The 14,152-nt window shown below is 43.7% G+C and overlaps 1 protein-coding gene across 2 annotated transcripts in view; it reads right to left on the bottom strand.

The window, feature by feature from the left end:
* Positions 1-14,152, bottom strand: part of nkain2 (sodium/potassium transporting ATPase interacting 2) — a 97,970-nt gene extending 83,818 nt beyond the window's left edge. Inside the window, exons 1-2 of one of the 2 annotated variants that reach the window (XM_035524320.1) lie at positions 13,208-14,147; positions 12,976-13,134 (exon numbers count right to left, since the gene is read on the bottom strand). In XM_035524320.1, the coding sequence (XP_035380213.1) occupies positions 12,976-13,029 (54 nt within the window). In that variant the 5' untranslated portion in view covers positions 13,030-13,134; positions 13,208-14,147. Of the gene's footprint in view, positions 1-12,975 lie in introns of both variants that reach the window. The other variant, XM_035524321.1, reaches the window with a different exon arrangement.

Genomic DNA, 14,152 nt, shown 5'->3' with positions numbered 1-14,152 from the left:
TAGGTGCAAGTGTTGGCATTGGTGCATCTGTAACAATCCAGTAAACATAAATGTACAGTATGTAATTTGCTCTGTAAAACCTACAATTTACATTCAGTTTCCTATCACAGCCTCAAAATATCCAGTCTCTACACAAAATAATACACAACAGATTTACAATTGATAAATGTACTCGGATGGTCTTAAATGAGCACTATATTGTAGAAGGTAATTTAACCTCTGGTATTTTAAATTCTGGCACTGTGTGAAGGTTCTGTGAATGGGAATAGAAACAAATGAGTGGCTTTGGTGTCTGTAGCCTCACACAGAGACAATCCTGCAGTCACAACCCCATGCAGATAGTCCTGCACAGAGATAATCCAGCACAGTTACAGACAAACATAGTCCTACACAGAGGCAATCCCGCACAAAAACAACACTGTACAGAGACAATCCCACATCCTGGAAGACAGTCCCACACAAAGACAGTCCTGAACAGGGATGATTCCACACAGATGCAATCTTGCACAGAGAGAATCCCACACAGAGACTACCCCACATAGAGACAGTCCTGCACAATTACCCACAAAGGCAATCTTACACAGAGACAGACCTGTACAAAGACAATCCTACAGAAAGAGAATCCTACATGGAGACAATCGATCACAGACACACCACCATGAAGAAACAATTACACACAGTAACAATCCCCACACTAAATCAGTGATCCCCAAAAGGAGAGCTCGTGGCTTCTGATGCTCTTCCTGATGGAGACAGGTCTCACACAGTCGGGGCTGCCATCCAACTCTCCCAGCTGCGCAAGTCCAGAGGAAACACGCCCTCATCTCCATTTGCGCAGGCTTTAATAATGGCTGCACAATTCAGATGGCTAAAATGACACACTGCCATGCCAGACACCCATTAAGTGATCTAATAATAAAAAAAAAAAATGTAAAAACCTTTTACTTTTTAGACTTACTATTAGTATCGACTTATTATTTAGGCTCATTTCATTAGGGCATGAATAAGAGAGGATATGACGCCGACTCTCTGGGTTCCATCCCAAGCGCTCCGAGCGGTTCGTCTTTGTCATCTTCGAACATGTATTTCAGCACGGGCGCAGGCAGGCGTCTCCCGCGTGCCTCGTCAATGCTTTAGCTTTTCCCGCGCGTGGCAAGGTGGCGGCGCGAGCTTCCGGACAATTTTAATATAGCCCCGCTGAAGCGCGCGCCATTAGCGCGCTGAGATCTCTATTTGGCCATGCTGGCAGGAGCGTCAGGCGGACGAGGCGAACAATAATGGCAGCTGACACGCCTGACCTTTCCCATTAAAACAGCCGGGGCTGCTTAATACAGGCGGCCTCCACATCTCATTAGCCAGCTCAGCACCTTGTGGGCTGCTGCGCTCTGTGGCTGAACCTCCATCTTCAGCTGGCGCTTGGTAATTAATTTCTGCCCATTATTCTGCCTGTGGTCTGTGTGGTTGTGTCTGTGTGCGTTTGTGTGCCTATGATTGTGTTTAAAAAGACACACACATACACACAAAACAAGAGAGCAGTGTTGTGGTGTGCTACTGATAAGATAAGCTGAGGCTTCTCCTGTCACACTACCACAGGAGGTGGGGAAGCAGCGTGTGGAAATATGCAAATATGCGGTGCACTTAACACGGCTCACCACACAAGCACCAGGGTTAAACAAACACATGTAGTGCCACCCTGCCAGCCAGGGCTCAGTGATTCAGGCGCTCCTTTAACATGGGTGATTTGGCATTCCAGAAGTACAAACTATATATATATATATATATATATATATATATATATATATATATATATATATATATATATATATATATATATATAAATCGTATTGCAATAATACTGCTTCAGGCAGTATTGTTATATGATTTGCAATATATTAAAATACACTGGTGAGCTCTTAATGTGACATGATTGAAGACTAGCACACATGGTTTGACTAAAATTATTTATGTGAAAGCCCTGACTCCAAAAGAAGACTCATCAGTGGCATCTGCAGTTGGTCAGGATTTTCTCTCCCTCTCTCTCTCACACACACACAAATTGTGATTTATCACAATGCTCATTTACATATTGCAACCATTTGACATAAGTGTGCAGCAAAGGCCAATACAGTAAGAATGATTAATAAAGCTCAAACTACCTGAATGGTGAGAAAATATAATCACTACAAACAATATACAGAAAAACCCATTCAATACAATTTTAACTCAGCAAAACCTTCCAATAAAAAGTATTTTATTGTTAAATCAAAAAGGCCACTGTCCTGGCTTCTTCGCTGGGAAAAAACTTCCCCGTGGAAGCAGAAGAGGCCTCACAAGCTCAAAGAAATCTATCATCCCAGACCACATCTCTAGCTCCCTAGCTCACAAGGTCAGACCGCCCCCTCCCCCAACAAACCCACCCCCTGGCCCCGCCCCCTCTGGAGCAACCACAGCCACCACATGGCAACCAACTCGCTGTAGGGCTTGAATGCTATTTATGAGTCGCAAACAGCAATCACTCCATCGCTATCCTCCCTCCCTCCATTGGCTTGGGAGGGTGGGCAAGCTGACTCGTGGGGCCCGATCGGTGTTTGCTGGAGCTGAATTTGAGTCATGACGGTATTTAGGGTGGCTTTGTGCCTAAAAGCCCCCAGACGACCCAACAAAAAAAACGACAAAAGAAATTCCTGCAGGCTACAGTGTAATTTAGTACTTGCCTTCTCTGCTAAAAAAGCTTTCTTTGGGAGCTTTTTGAGCTTTTCCAAAAACGATAATAATATTAATCCTACTACTACTACTAGTACTACTACTACTACTACTACTACTACTTATTATTATTATTATTATTATTATAACTATAAAAATGATTAAATTGCTACCTCTTAAAGCTTGGTCAAGGCAATCAGTAGAAGAGAGTGGGTGTGGTCAAGCTTGCCTAAATTTCTAAACACCTCAGTAGCAGAAGCTGCAGGGTACTGAGGTTTGCAAACAGCAAATAGCACTCCAGGGTCTGTGTGCGCTTTTGTGCTCTCAAGCATACGTCCTACCTGGCACCGAGGCAGTCACCAGCACTGAAAACACTAATTAATAAAATAGACGGATGAATCAAAAGTGAGTTACGGCACGACTGGCCAAGCTTCACAGCGTTTCCATGCCGAGCCTCCTGGTTCCCCAGGTGGTCCAATCACACAGGCAGAAGCTTAAAATCTTCTGAGTGAATAGAATAACAATCAATTTGTCATGCCCAACTATCTGTCCAAGCCCGAACACAGAGGCTCGGAGAAAAACCTATTTTTAATTTGCTTGATAAAATGTGCATCTAATGCTGTTAATGTATTCATCAGAGGCCTTCCTTTTCTGTGCTCCATAATTATGGATTTTCCCATAGTGCTGAGAAGCTCTCCGAGCAGGGACCTGAAGTACATCTAGCATGTGATCAATTAAGCTGAACTAACATGTCCTTCAGATCAAAACCCCAGAAAAAAGGCATGGCATGTACAATACCTGGCCTCCTCATCAGCAGGATTTGGGGAAGTGTCTTAGAGCCAAAACCCTGCACTGGAACCCTATACTTGAAATTGCTTTAATGAACTCTGTAAGATCCTTTTAAAACCACTGAATTGGGTGGAATTACTGGAAGTTCCTGGATCCCTCTGTTCTCCAGTCATTTCATCATGCCATCGTATTAGGCCAACCGATGTGGACAGAAATCTGGGCCTGTTTTGTAAAGGTCCAAAGGCATGGCGGTGTCAGCAGGGGCTCGATGGGAGCCCAGCTCCAGCTGCAGGAGCACTCTAGGCAGGCACCCCAGCTGATGTGGTCAGGTGTTGGCTGCTCCCCCCCCCCTGCTCCTGAGCTATCGTCTCTCTCAGCTCGTGTCGCATTAGCCCCTGCTCCAATCAAGACGAATATCATGAAGAGGCGCGACTCTCCACTTAACGCCCATCCAGGCAGCCATAAAACATTTTATGGAAAATACGGCCCCATCTCACTCTTAAGGGCGAAATGTAAATTCTAGCAATATTTGGAAGCAGGGAGTAGAGGGATGTTACTCACTGGAGGTTAGTGACGGCATGGGAGAAGCTGCCCTGGTCTGTTTGCAGTGGTGTCATCTGTGTGCTTGTCCATTGATTGCGTGCCGTGTGATCATCAGATTACAGATACAATTACAGAGCGAATGTCGCGCTTTCGGTTGCCTTCTGAAACCCAATACAGAACACGGTTAAGCCAGGCTAGGCGATGTTAAGATCAGACCGTAGAGACTGGGGGAAGGACTAAACAAAACCGTACTGGCTCAAATTAGAACCGGGCACTATATCATCTTACATCATCAAGTAGCTTAGTGGTTTTTATTATATTTATTTTTAAATGGCATCAAATGATATGCTGCTAGAAAATACAAGTCATTTAACAAAACTGATAAGCCTGGGATAAGCACAAAAAGGGTGCTAAGATAGCTGGCTATGCAGTATTCTGAACTAGTGTTTACGATGTCATTGAAACTACAAGTGGTCCAATTAATACAGCATTTGCAAGTTCAAATGAAGCCTGAATGGCACCTTTCTTAATGGGGTGTAATCAAAACATTTAAAGAGTGAGTCATACAACTTGCTGTGCTGGTCGCTACTCCCTGTATTTAAATCTGCATGTATTTGAAGGGGCTCATTAAGCGCAGGAGACATTCAGCTTCAGGGAGAGCGCGGAGAAAGAGCAAACACACCGCAGCCAGATTCAGGTTCCTCAACGCTTTCAGCAAAGATGAGGTCCCTTGCACAGACACCTCTAAACAACTAGGAAGCGAACGCGCAATCCAGTGCGCGTACCGTCTCCACACGTTGGCGCTGCGCTAGGAGAAACCCCACAGCCTGCCTTCCCATCACTGCACAAACAAACCACTCGCAAAGGTCACAGCCTACGCTGTCATTATCGTACCCTGATATGAGGTGAAAATTATGGCTAGGCGGGAGAGACAGCCAGCCCTGCGGTGACACTACCCGCACCAGCCAGGGGGTCTCGCTTCAGGTAGTGCTTTGCAGTAAGATACATATAAACACTGGCATATGTATGCATACACAGATGCAGACACACACACACACACACACAAACACACACAATGCAGGAGTAAAGTAAAAAGCCAGCCTTTCTCAGACAGTCCTGCTAGCCTGCTTCATTCCACCGAGCCAAAGCGCCTTTGTGTCGGGCCCTGTGGGACGGCATCCTCCCTAGCTCACCGCTGCAGGCAGAGCCAGGGAAGCTTCTGCCATGGCAAAACAGCACCCGGGATTTATCAGAGACAGCTAAAGCCCAGGCATTATGGGTATTCATATTTCTTGACAACAGCATTGGATAGTGTTTATTATTAGATCATAAACAATAGGCAACAGCATGTGGAAAAAAGATGCTCTTACAATATCTGAAATATAGCCAGAAAAAACAGTGATATAGGCACACAACCCCACCCCCCAATGCTCTATAAGGTTGTTTCCTTCACTGTTGAACTCAGATTAAAATTGGGTCTGGGCAAAAAATACAGCACCAGATGTTACTGTGTGGCCCATCAATACATGTACAAACAATGAATAAACCACAATTGCATTACATCATCTGATGGTTTTGTAAATAATGCACAACAATACCATTAGCTACTAATGCAGCTGCAAGATACTGACACACTGTGATATTTACAACACTGTAACTAACAGCTTGTTTTGCACATGTAACACGAAATCAGTAACATGATGAATGCAACGTGATAAATGTTGCTCTCCGCCTTGACTCAAAGGTCCAGGCTTCATGAAATTCCGCCCACTACCAGAGATGTGTTTACATATCTCATTCTGCCTTTTATCTGATGTTGTATGTACCTTGGTAGTGTTTATTTCCAGATGTTTATTCCTCCAGTTGCTTTCCAAGGGCTTTTTCCAAAACTGCTGTCTAATCAGTCTTGTATTTAGTTCCCTTGCATTTTTTTTTCTTCAGTTTTTGAAAGTCAAATTGCTAAAAAAAACAGGTTTCATTCTGACATTACAACCTCCACTACTGCCTTGCCTCACTCTACAGTGGCATGGAGTCTCTTTCAGCAAATTTACTGGTTATTTGATTCTCAACACGTTTGGCAATGTTTATGTTTTAAGACCAATTTAGCCTTACAGGCAAATAAAGTTTGATAAAACACATCTGGAACATTTATTTTAAAATGGAAACAGAAAAATTAGAGCTGCCAGCAGGCTCCCCTGGGCTGCTCCTGTCACAACTTCACAGAATATATACCCATTACAGAACAGCGTGGGCCTGGCCTGAACAAATTTCATTTTTGTATTGATTTCTTGCTATCTTTTGACAACCATGACTTTGTAGCTAGATGCTGGGTTTCACATTATCCTTAATGCTCCGTGCTTTCCTCGCTATATGTTGTGATGTTTTTCATTTTGATATGGAGAAACATATTGCTCTCTAATTAGTTGCTGTCACATAGAATTGATTTGGTTTTCACTTCTCAACTTGATCTGATTAAATGTGAGAATCAGACTAACAGCACAGTCTCAGATGTAAAGAACTCACAGGGAGTGTGACAATTTCTGTTTGTACTTCAAATTTTAGACTTTTTTACAGGGAATAAGGCCATAGTCTTAGCCAGATTAGAGAGCAAAGAAGGGGGGAAAAAGACACTTTAGAAGTCACACATTCTCAGGGTTATGCTGTCAGGGGCCATACAGAAGCTCTTACGTTTACTGCTTCTAGGAGAGACTTTTGGCATGTTATCGCCTACGACTCGGCTCTACCAAAAGCGAATCTACCAAAGTCAATGGCCCGACAAGGGAGCACTGGCGTCACACCTGACGCTGTTACGCTGACTAAACAAGCTGGAAGGAAAGGTCAGCGTGATGTCACCAGCAGAAAGCAAAGCGCACAACCACGCCAAAGTAAAGCCATCCTTCCGAAAACACCATCAGCCACACCTGAATTTATTGATGTTGTTTAGCTTGCCGTGTTTTACAATATTTGAAGAGTCATTAAATCTTTCTGCATTTGGTGGGTGGCAGCATTGGAAAGGGGATTCATTTTGCTTGCCAAACATCAAGGACTCGAGCAGCCTGCCAGGAAGCTTGGCCGAGCACCTGTCTGTCACCCTCCCTGCAGTGACCCTTGGCTCCCAGACCGCCTCTGCGCGTGCATGAACTCACGCGCAGCACACGGTCCTCCAAGAATGGCCGCAAAGTCATATATCACAAATGCTGGCATAAATATTTGTACTTTTTTTATTATGGGGGTTTGGCTGTTTGGAGGGTCTAGCTGAATTCTCTTTAAGCCACTTGAGTTAAAATATGTGAAATTCTCTAACTGTGTTCAATATTTAATGCTGCACCACTGTTTTTGCTGTTATCATGTGCATTTCTGAAACACAAAACCTTCCACTTTGGGGTACAGAAGAACACATTCTTAAGGATTCAAAAATTATTTAACTGCACAGCAGTGGTTTCTAGTCTTAAACTCTGGTACTGGTTGCTACGTTTGGTGCGGCTCCATATAGCTCATTATTTAAATAATCTCTTTCTCACACTACAAACAAATACACAAAAACCTTGGCATGAAAGTGCAGTAGTTTTGAAAGGAATTAATAAAGTGCACTGAACAATAACCTTTCCCCTATGCAGTGGCAGAAAGGTTAGTCTTTGGAGAAAACTATAATTTGAAAGCATTTTTGTAGTACTGCACAAGTGAGTGAGCACAGTTTAAAATCTTATTAATGGCTACTTTGTATCATCATGTCAGGTACGGCTCTCTATAGTACAAAAACAGAACAAGGCAGTCTATGACCTTGACAAAAACCACTGGATGTGAGGCTCCAGGCAAAGTCAAGCCAGCTGTTACACTTGAATAAGAAATTAGAATTACAAAATTGTTCTTTTCATAGCAATGGAATTTAGATCCGGTCTTAACAGCTTTTGGATAAATGTGGCTTTGTTTAGGCAGCAGGAGCAGGAATAAATGTGGGAATAAGATGCGGTTGGATACGGTTAGGCAGAGAGCATGTAAAATTGGATAAAGGTCTGCAGATTTCCAGAGATCGAATGAATAGCTTCAGCTGGCAGTAGAGTATGGGGATTGTACCAAGTGAATATCCCAACACTAAAGCACAAATCGCAAATGAGTCCTCAGAAGGTCTCCCCAGCCCTCTAAATGCTCTAAATGCAGCTCACGGATAGCAGAAAAATATGTCCAGGCACCAGAGCAATCAGACCCTGTCAGGACAGCAGCTAAAAAAAAACAAATTGGATAACATTAGATTAAAAAAATACACATCATTTGTCAGTTTCAGTTTTCAAATGCCTATATTAATTTTGTAATATAAATGTACTCTTACTTCTCTCTCTTCTGATATGGCTTGATATGACTTTATCAAATATTGTTAATCACGGCGAATTTAACAAGACCAATAAATTCAGGTGTGGCTGAGGGTGTTTTCGGAGGATCACTTTACTTTGGCGTGCTTGTACGCTTTGCTTTCTGCTGGTGACATCACACTGGCGTTTACTTTTGGCTTAAGGCAAACAAATGCGCTCAGCTAATGAGTCGCAGTTACTTTTTCTCTAGAAAATCTACCACACTGGACACGTTACTAAATACCAAAAAGCGCTGAAGGCAGTTCAAAAACACAGGGATTGTATACTGTGTGTTGCTTTAAAGGGTCCGATTTTCAAAACCCATTCAGCTCTGAGCAACATCATTTTCAGGTGTTCTGTAGATGTGAGATCATGAGCAACACAGTACGCTGGACCGATAACCGAACTGGAGTGGCTTAACAAGAAATGGGCATCAACGCACAAGCTTAACTACTGCACCATGTGTCTATTAGTCTCAGGCTCCAGTCACATGTGTACATTACTTATGCATTTTCCTCCATTAGCATCACTGCAAGGTGCCTCAGGGTCAGGTAGGCTGGGAGTTCTTAATACCCAAACTGCAAAAACACCAGGCGCTATGGCTGAACAGCTCCCGTGTTGACGACTGCTTCTGTAAGCTATCGCCAGCTTCTCCATTTGATATGCCAGAGCTGGAAACATTAGCATACCCATTTTATTTTCTCGAGTTATTCTAACCAAAACAGTACCCAATTTTTTTAACAGACTCACTCGATAAGGTGAAAGGCTCTCACTGCTTTATATTTCAGCCCCGTGACTCATGTGGGCCACTAATGCACAGCAGGGAATACTCCCATATCTGCGCTTCTCTTTCAGCTGGACTTGCACACACCGAGGTGCAGCTCGTTTGAACAAGTGGAGTCCAGTGCGTGTGAAAACATGCAACGTGATACCAAAAGAACACAAACTAAGGTGAGGGCACTTATTGTGTTACAGTGTGACACAATACTGTTTAGACAACACATTTCAATGTATAAAACTGCCTGATCTGCACTGGGTTGCTCCCATCCCCACATCAGTTTTCTATGCCATTCATTGCACAAGGTGTTGAAACCATTCCTTCCAGATTTTGGTCCATGTTGACATGATTGCATCACAACACTGCTGCAGAGTACCAAGATGCACATTCGGTCGCTAATCTCCCATTCTGCCACATCTCAGAGGTGCTCTTCAGATTCAGACCTGGCAACTAAAAAAGCCACAGAAGAACCCCAAACTGAAGTACGATAAACCGTGCCTGCTGTAACTTCGGATTCCAGCTCTCGGAACACACGCTGATGTGGTCTTCTGCTGATATAGCCCGTCTGGCTGTTCTTCTTCTTTTTTTTTTTTTGCACACCATGGTCGTGAAGACTGGTTATTTGAGTTGCCAGAGCCTTTCTGTTTGCTTAAGCCAGTCTGGCCAGTGTCCTCTGACCTTTCTCATCAACAAAGTGTCCTGCCCTCAGAACTGCCTTGTGCTGGATTTTGTTTTTCGGTTTGCGCTTGGCATTGTGTAATCTTGAGATTGAGTTGTGCGTGAAAATCCCAGAAGATCAGTTTCTTCAATACGTAAACCAGCCCATCTTTCACCAGGAGTTGACATTTTTTATTGCCTCGTGTGGTCATGTCATTTCACATTTTGGCCACTAAAAATGTAGCGCTTGTGGCCAAGTACCCACTTGTCATGGGCTGTTGTTTTTTTTAAACACATCACCAGAACTTAATTTCCATACAGTCACAAAATGTACAGCCTTAATAATGAAACAAATACATTCACTATTCTCCTGTTATTGGGCATGGATGAAATTACAGTTTGAAGGTTCTGGATCGAATGGAAGAAAGAATTCGCATGGCTGGAGTAGGATATCTAGAAGGATGGTATGTTCTGTCAAGCATGTCATTAGTTTCCACAACAGGCAGACACCACAAGTTCATTCTTTACGAAGGCCGTAACTCGTTCAGGAAACACCATATTCTGAAAGACGACTGCAGTTTTCAACACAAGCACTGTTATAGCACTAGATCTTCAGCAATCCAAATAGAATACCCAGAGAGCCAAATGATCAAAGCATTACGAAAAGATGGGTCATCGGGATCGCATCCTAAAAATCTTCAATCTGGTTCACAATACTAATACAACTGTATTATTTATACTAAGTTAATCTATTAAAATGTAAGTCAATGACCTTTTAAGCTTTGCTAGCTGGGGTTGTCAGTTTTTATCATTTTGAAGTTTCCAAACAAATATTTCCTATTTCAACACTGAAGCAGGTGTGTTAATTGTAAATACAACATATATGATAAAAATCTTTCTAAAACTCTGGAAATCAATTCTTAAATTTGGCCACAAGGCTCACTGGCTTGGTGTAAAAGCTTCCCAAATTGACATTTTTAACCAAATACAATACATAACAGGGTTCAGCAGGGATCTCTCATGGGAAACCACAAATTCCATCCCAAGAGAAGCAAGAGCAATTTAAGGATCGATTTAACAAAATGGATGTTTCCCAACATATGACTGTATAGAACACTCATGACACAAGGGAATCGAACTTTGACATTGTGGCAAAGGCATGCATTGCATCACCCAAAACAAAATCCCAAGAGATCCTGATGTTTGGACCTCTGCAATCCTGCATTCAGAGACAGGGCTGTGCTCAGAATGAACAATCCCATGGTACTGACAGGGAAGAGGCACTAGAGAGATTAGAAAAGGTCAGTGTGTGTGTGTGTGTGTGTGTGTGTGTGTGTGTGTGTGTGTGTGTGTGTGTGTGTGTGTGAGTGAGAGAGAGAGACAGACAGACAGACAGACAGACAGACAGACGGAGAGAAATAGGGGTGGGAGCGTGTGCGTGTTTGTGACTGTGTAAAAGCAAGAAACCCATTGATCACGGAGTGGTGCTGAGGCCGAATGGGGTGTTGTTGCCTCAGAGGAAGTCCAGTCCAGCTCCAATGGCTGAGCAGCAGCAGTGTGATCTCCCCTTAAGCCTCTCCACATCAAACACACTCTACAAAAAGAGACACTCCCACTCTGTCCTTGGGCACAGTCCTCCCCCTGCTTCCATTATTCACCAGAAAACATGAAGCATTTTGTAAGAAAAGTGATTCAGTGATCCAGTCACATTCTCTTTACAGTACTGCAACCTGCAGCGCATGATTCACTTTCAAGTCTCACTCCTGGAGTCCACCAAGATGACTAAGTCATTTGCTGCTAACTATGACATCGTGTAGCACGCTGCCAAAGACCAGGGCTCTAGCCACCAATGCTTAGCAAGCTCTAATTAACAGAGTCCAGAGGGTGACATCACCCACTAAAGCAGCTTCTTTGGAACCATGGCCAGCATAATACATTAACACACAAAATGGCCAACTGCATTCGCTTAAGGGATAACTGAGCTGTGCTTGCCAATTGTGACGTGCCAGATCACACGGGCCTGATTCACCGTGCTAGTTGGTTGGCATGATGAGGCCATCACTGCCCACTATCAACTAAGGACATGATTCAATGCAAAGTGGGTGCCACAATGTGTTATGAAGTTACATCGTCAGTAACATGTTCCGATTTTTTCAACAGTATGAAGTGTCATCAGTTGAAAGGTAACCAGATTACTTGTTTTTCTTTGTCATACACTGTTACACTCTAATAGTCTCTTGCTTAGTGTGAGCTGTGTTTGCCTGGAACTGATAACCAATTTAAAATAGAAAATCAAAAGAAAATTCAAATATGGTAAAAAAAAATAAAGCTTGAGTCGGATAGCCACCAACATGAAAAAGAAGAGTCTGAACTGACTATGTATATTTAACAAAGTGGAATGGCAATTAGACACAATTCAGCGCATCCTTTAGAATTTTCTTTCCATTTTCTATACACTAGGCAGGGCTACACATTTTTTAAACAAAGGGAAACAGTAGTAGGTTTCACAGATTAATTAGCACCTTTGGGAAAACCAGAATTCCTGTATTTGTCTAATATGAGCGCAATAATATCCAAACTTTAATAATTGTGTTAGCAGTGGAAGGCAGCATGTCCAATAGCGTATAGCCTAACGTATCCAGACACTAGATTATCGTCGGTGTTTACAGTGAGTTTCCCGAGTGCCATCTTCCTGTGAGGCCATGGAGACACTGGTTTTAGCGTGCACTCCCAACTAGCTGTTTTTAAAGCCAACAGCAGAATTAAAACAAGCCTAAACGATACATGATAACAGTGTAAATCGGACTTTCCATAACCAAGGTTCACCTTCCAATAAGATACAAGATATAATTTACGTTTCCACCAAGACTGCACACTGCAGTCGTGCCTTTCCTTACACTCTGGTGACCCACATTTTATCGTCGTATCACCGCTCAGGTAGGTCAATAAGATAAGAAGTCCACCGTTAGAAAAGAGGAACGGACTGTATGGCTTTAATCGTTTTAGCAAACTCCCTCGCAACTTTAGGCTCGCACTAACCGTTCACATTCAAGTCCGAGAACACAGCTGTTACGGCTACAACACAACAATAAATAACGCGGATTTGTCACAAGGCTGTACGCAGAGCTTGGGATCTACAACGCGTGTACTGAAACTTACCAGTTGCATGCCACAGATAAAGGCCAGAGTGCATCGGCCACTGCAACAGCCCATGGTGATCTGGCCACACTGGGATCTTGCTCCACGTGGGTCGCTGTAACTCCAAAAATGCCCAGATCTCTTGGCAGGAGACTAGGCGATAGACCACCGCGCCGCGTCCTGCGCAAAGAGCAATTTATCACTCCAAGGTGGTATGAGCGAATTCAGTTGGTCCTCCTTTTTGATATCATACCTTAACGCCAAATGTTCCCCCGTACTCGTGCAGAAAACAACATCCAAATGTTTGCCAGCCAAGCAGAATAAATGTCTTCAGTGGAGTCAAACTGGTTGTGCCCAGCTGTGAGAGGTCTAGAAAGTCCTTTTATTCGCACGGTGCGCACTTGTACTAAAATGTCAGCTTTGTCCAACGTACAGTGGAAAGTCAAAGCAAATTTAAATTTGCGACAAGGCAGGACTTGTCAAGTTACTGTCAAAACGAATACACACAAAATCCCCCGAAAAAACCTCGATGCACAAAATGGAGTGCACAAAGCGCTTTAAAAATTGCTTCGCCCAGTTCAATAGCAAGCCGTATCAACCGTCTTCCGCGCAGTCGGTGTCTGAGACAAAGCGAGCCAGTGTTGTTTACGGCGATAGAGCTGCACTCATCGCTCCTCCCTCAGAAGATAGATTCTCTGAGTCGCGATGTGAAAACGAATGAACGCTTTTGAAAACTGTAACTGTTACCTCGCACGAGAACAGTCTTCAACTTTGCGTTACTTCTCAGATTTAAGCCCATACAAAAAAGACTGGTGATGGGCATTTAAACTGCTCTCCCGGCATCGGTGAGGCTGGAGTATTTGTCTAAGGCGCTTTGCATCCTCCGGCGGTCCGTTTCCCCAACAGCCGTTTGGTACTTAACGAAACTCACATGCACGGCGACAAACACAGCCCGGTGGAAGCGGGACAAAAGACGCAGCGTATCTCGCGCTGTCGCCAGCACCACCATCTGACGTTCCAGATTGAATGAACCGCACGCGGTGTTCCTCGCGGCGGGGAAGCGGCTAGGTTCCTTTCTCACGCTGTGCGTGGTTCTGATGCGATACAGCGCGCAGCCGAGGACCGGGGCCGTCTCTGAATGCACGGGAATAGCTCTTTGCTCCGACTCGCAGTGGGCGTGAGTAGAAAGCAGCTGAAA

The sequence above is a fragment of the Electrophorus electricus genome, chromosome 3 (genome assembly GCF_013358815.1).
Source record: "Electrophorus electricus isolate fEleEle1 chromosome 3, fEleEle1.pri, whole genome shotgun sequence".
Classification (NCBI taxonomy): domain Eukaryota; kingdom Metazoa; phylum Chordata; class Actinopteri; order Gymnotiformes; family Gymnotidae; genus Electrophorus; species Electrophorus electricus.
This window is presented reverse-complemented; position numbering and strand designations above follow the sequence as displayed.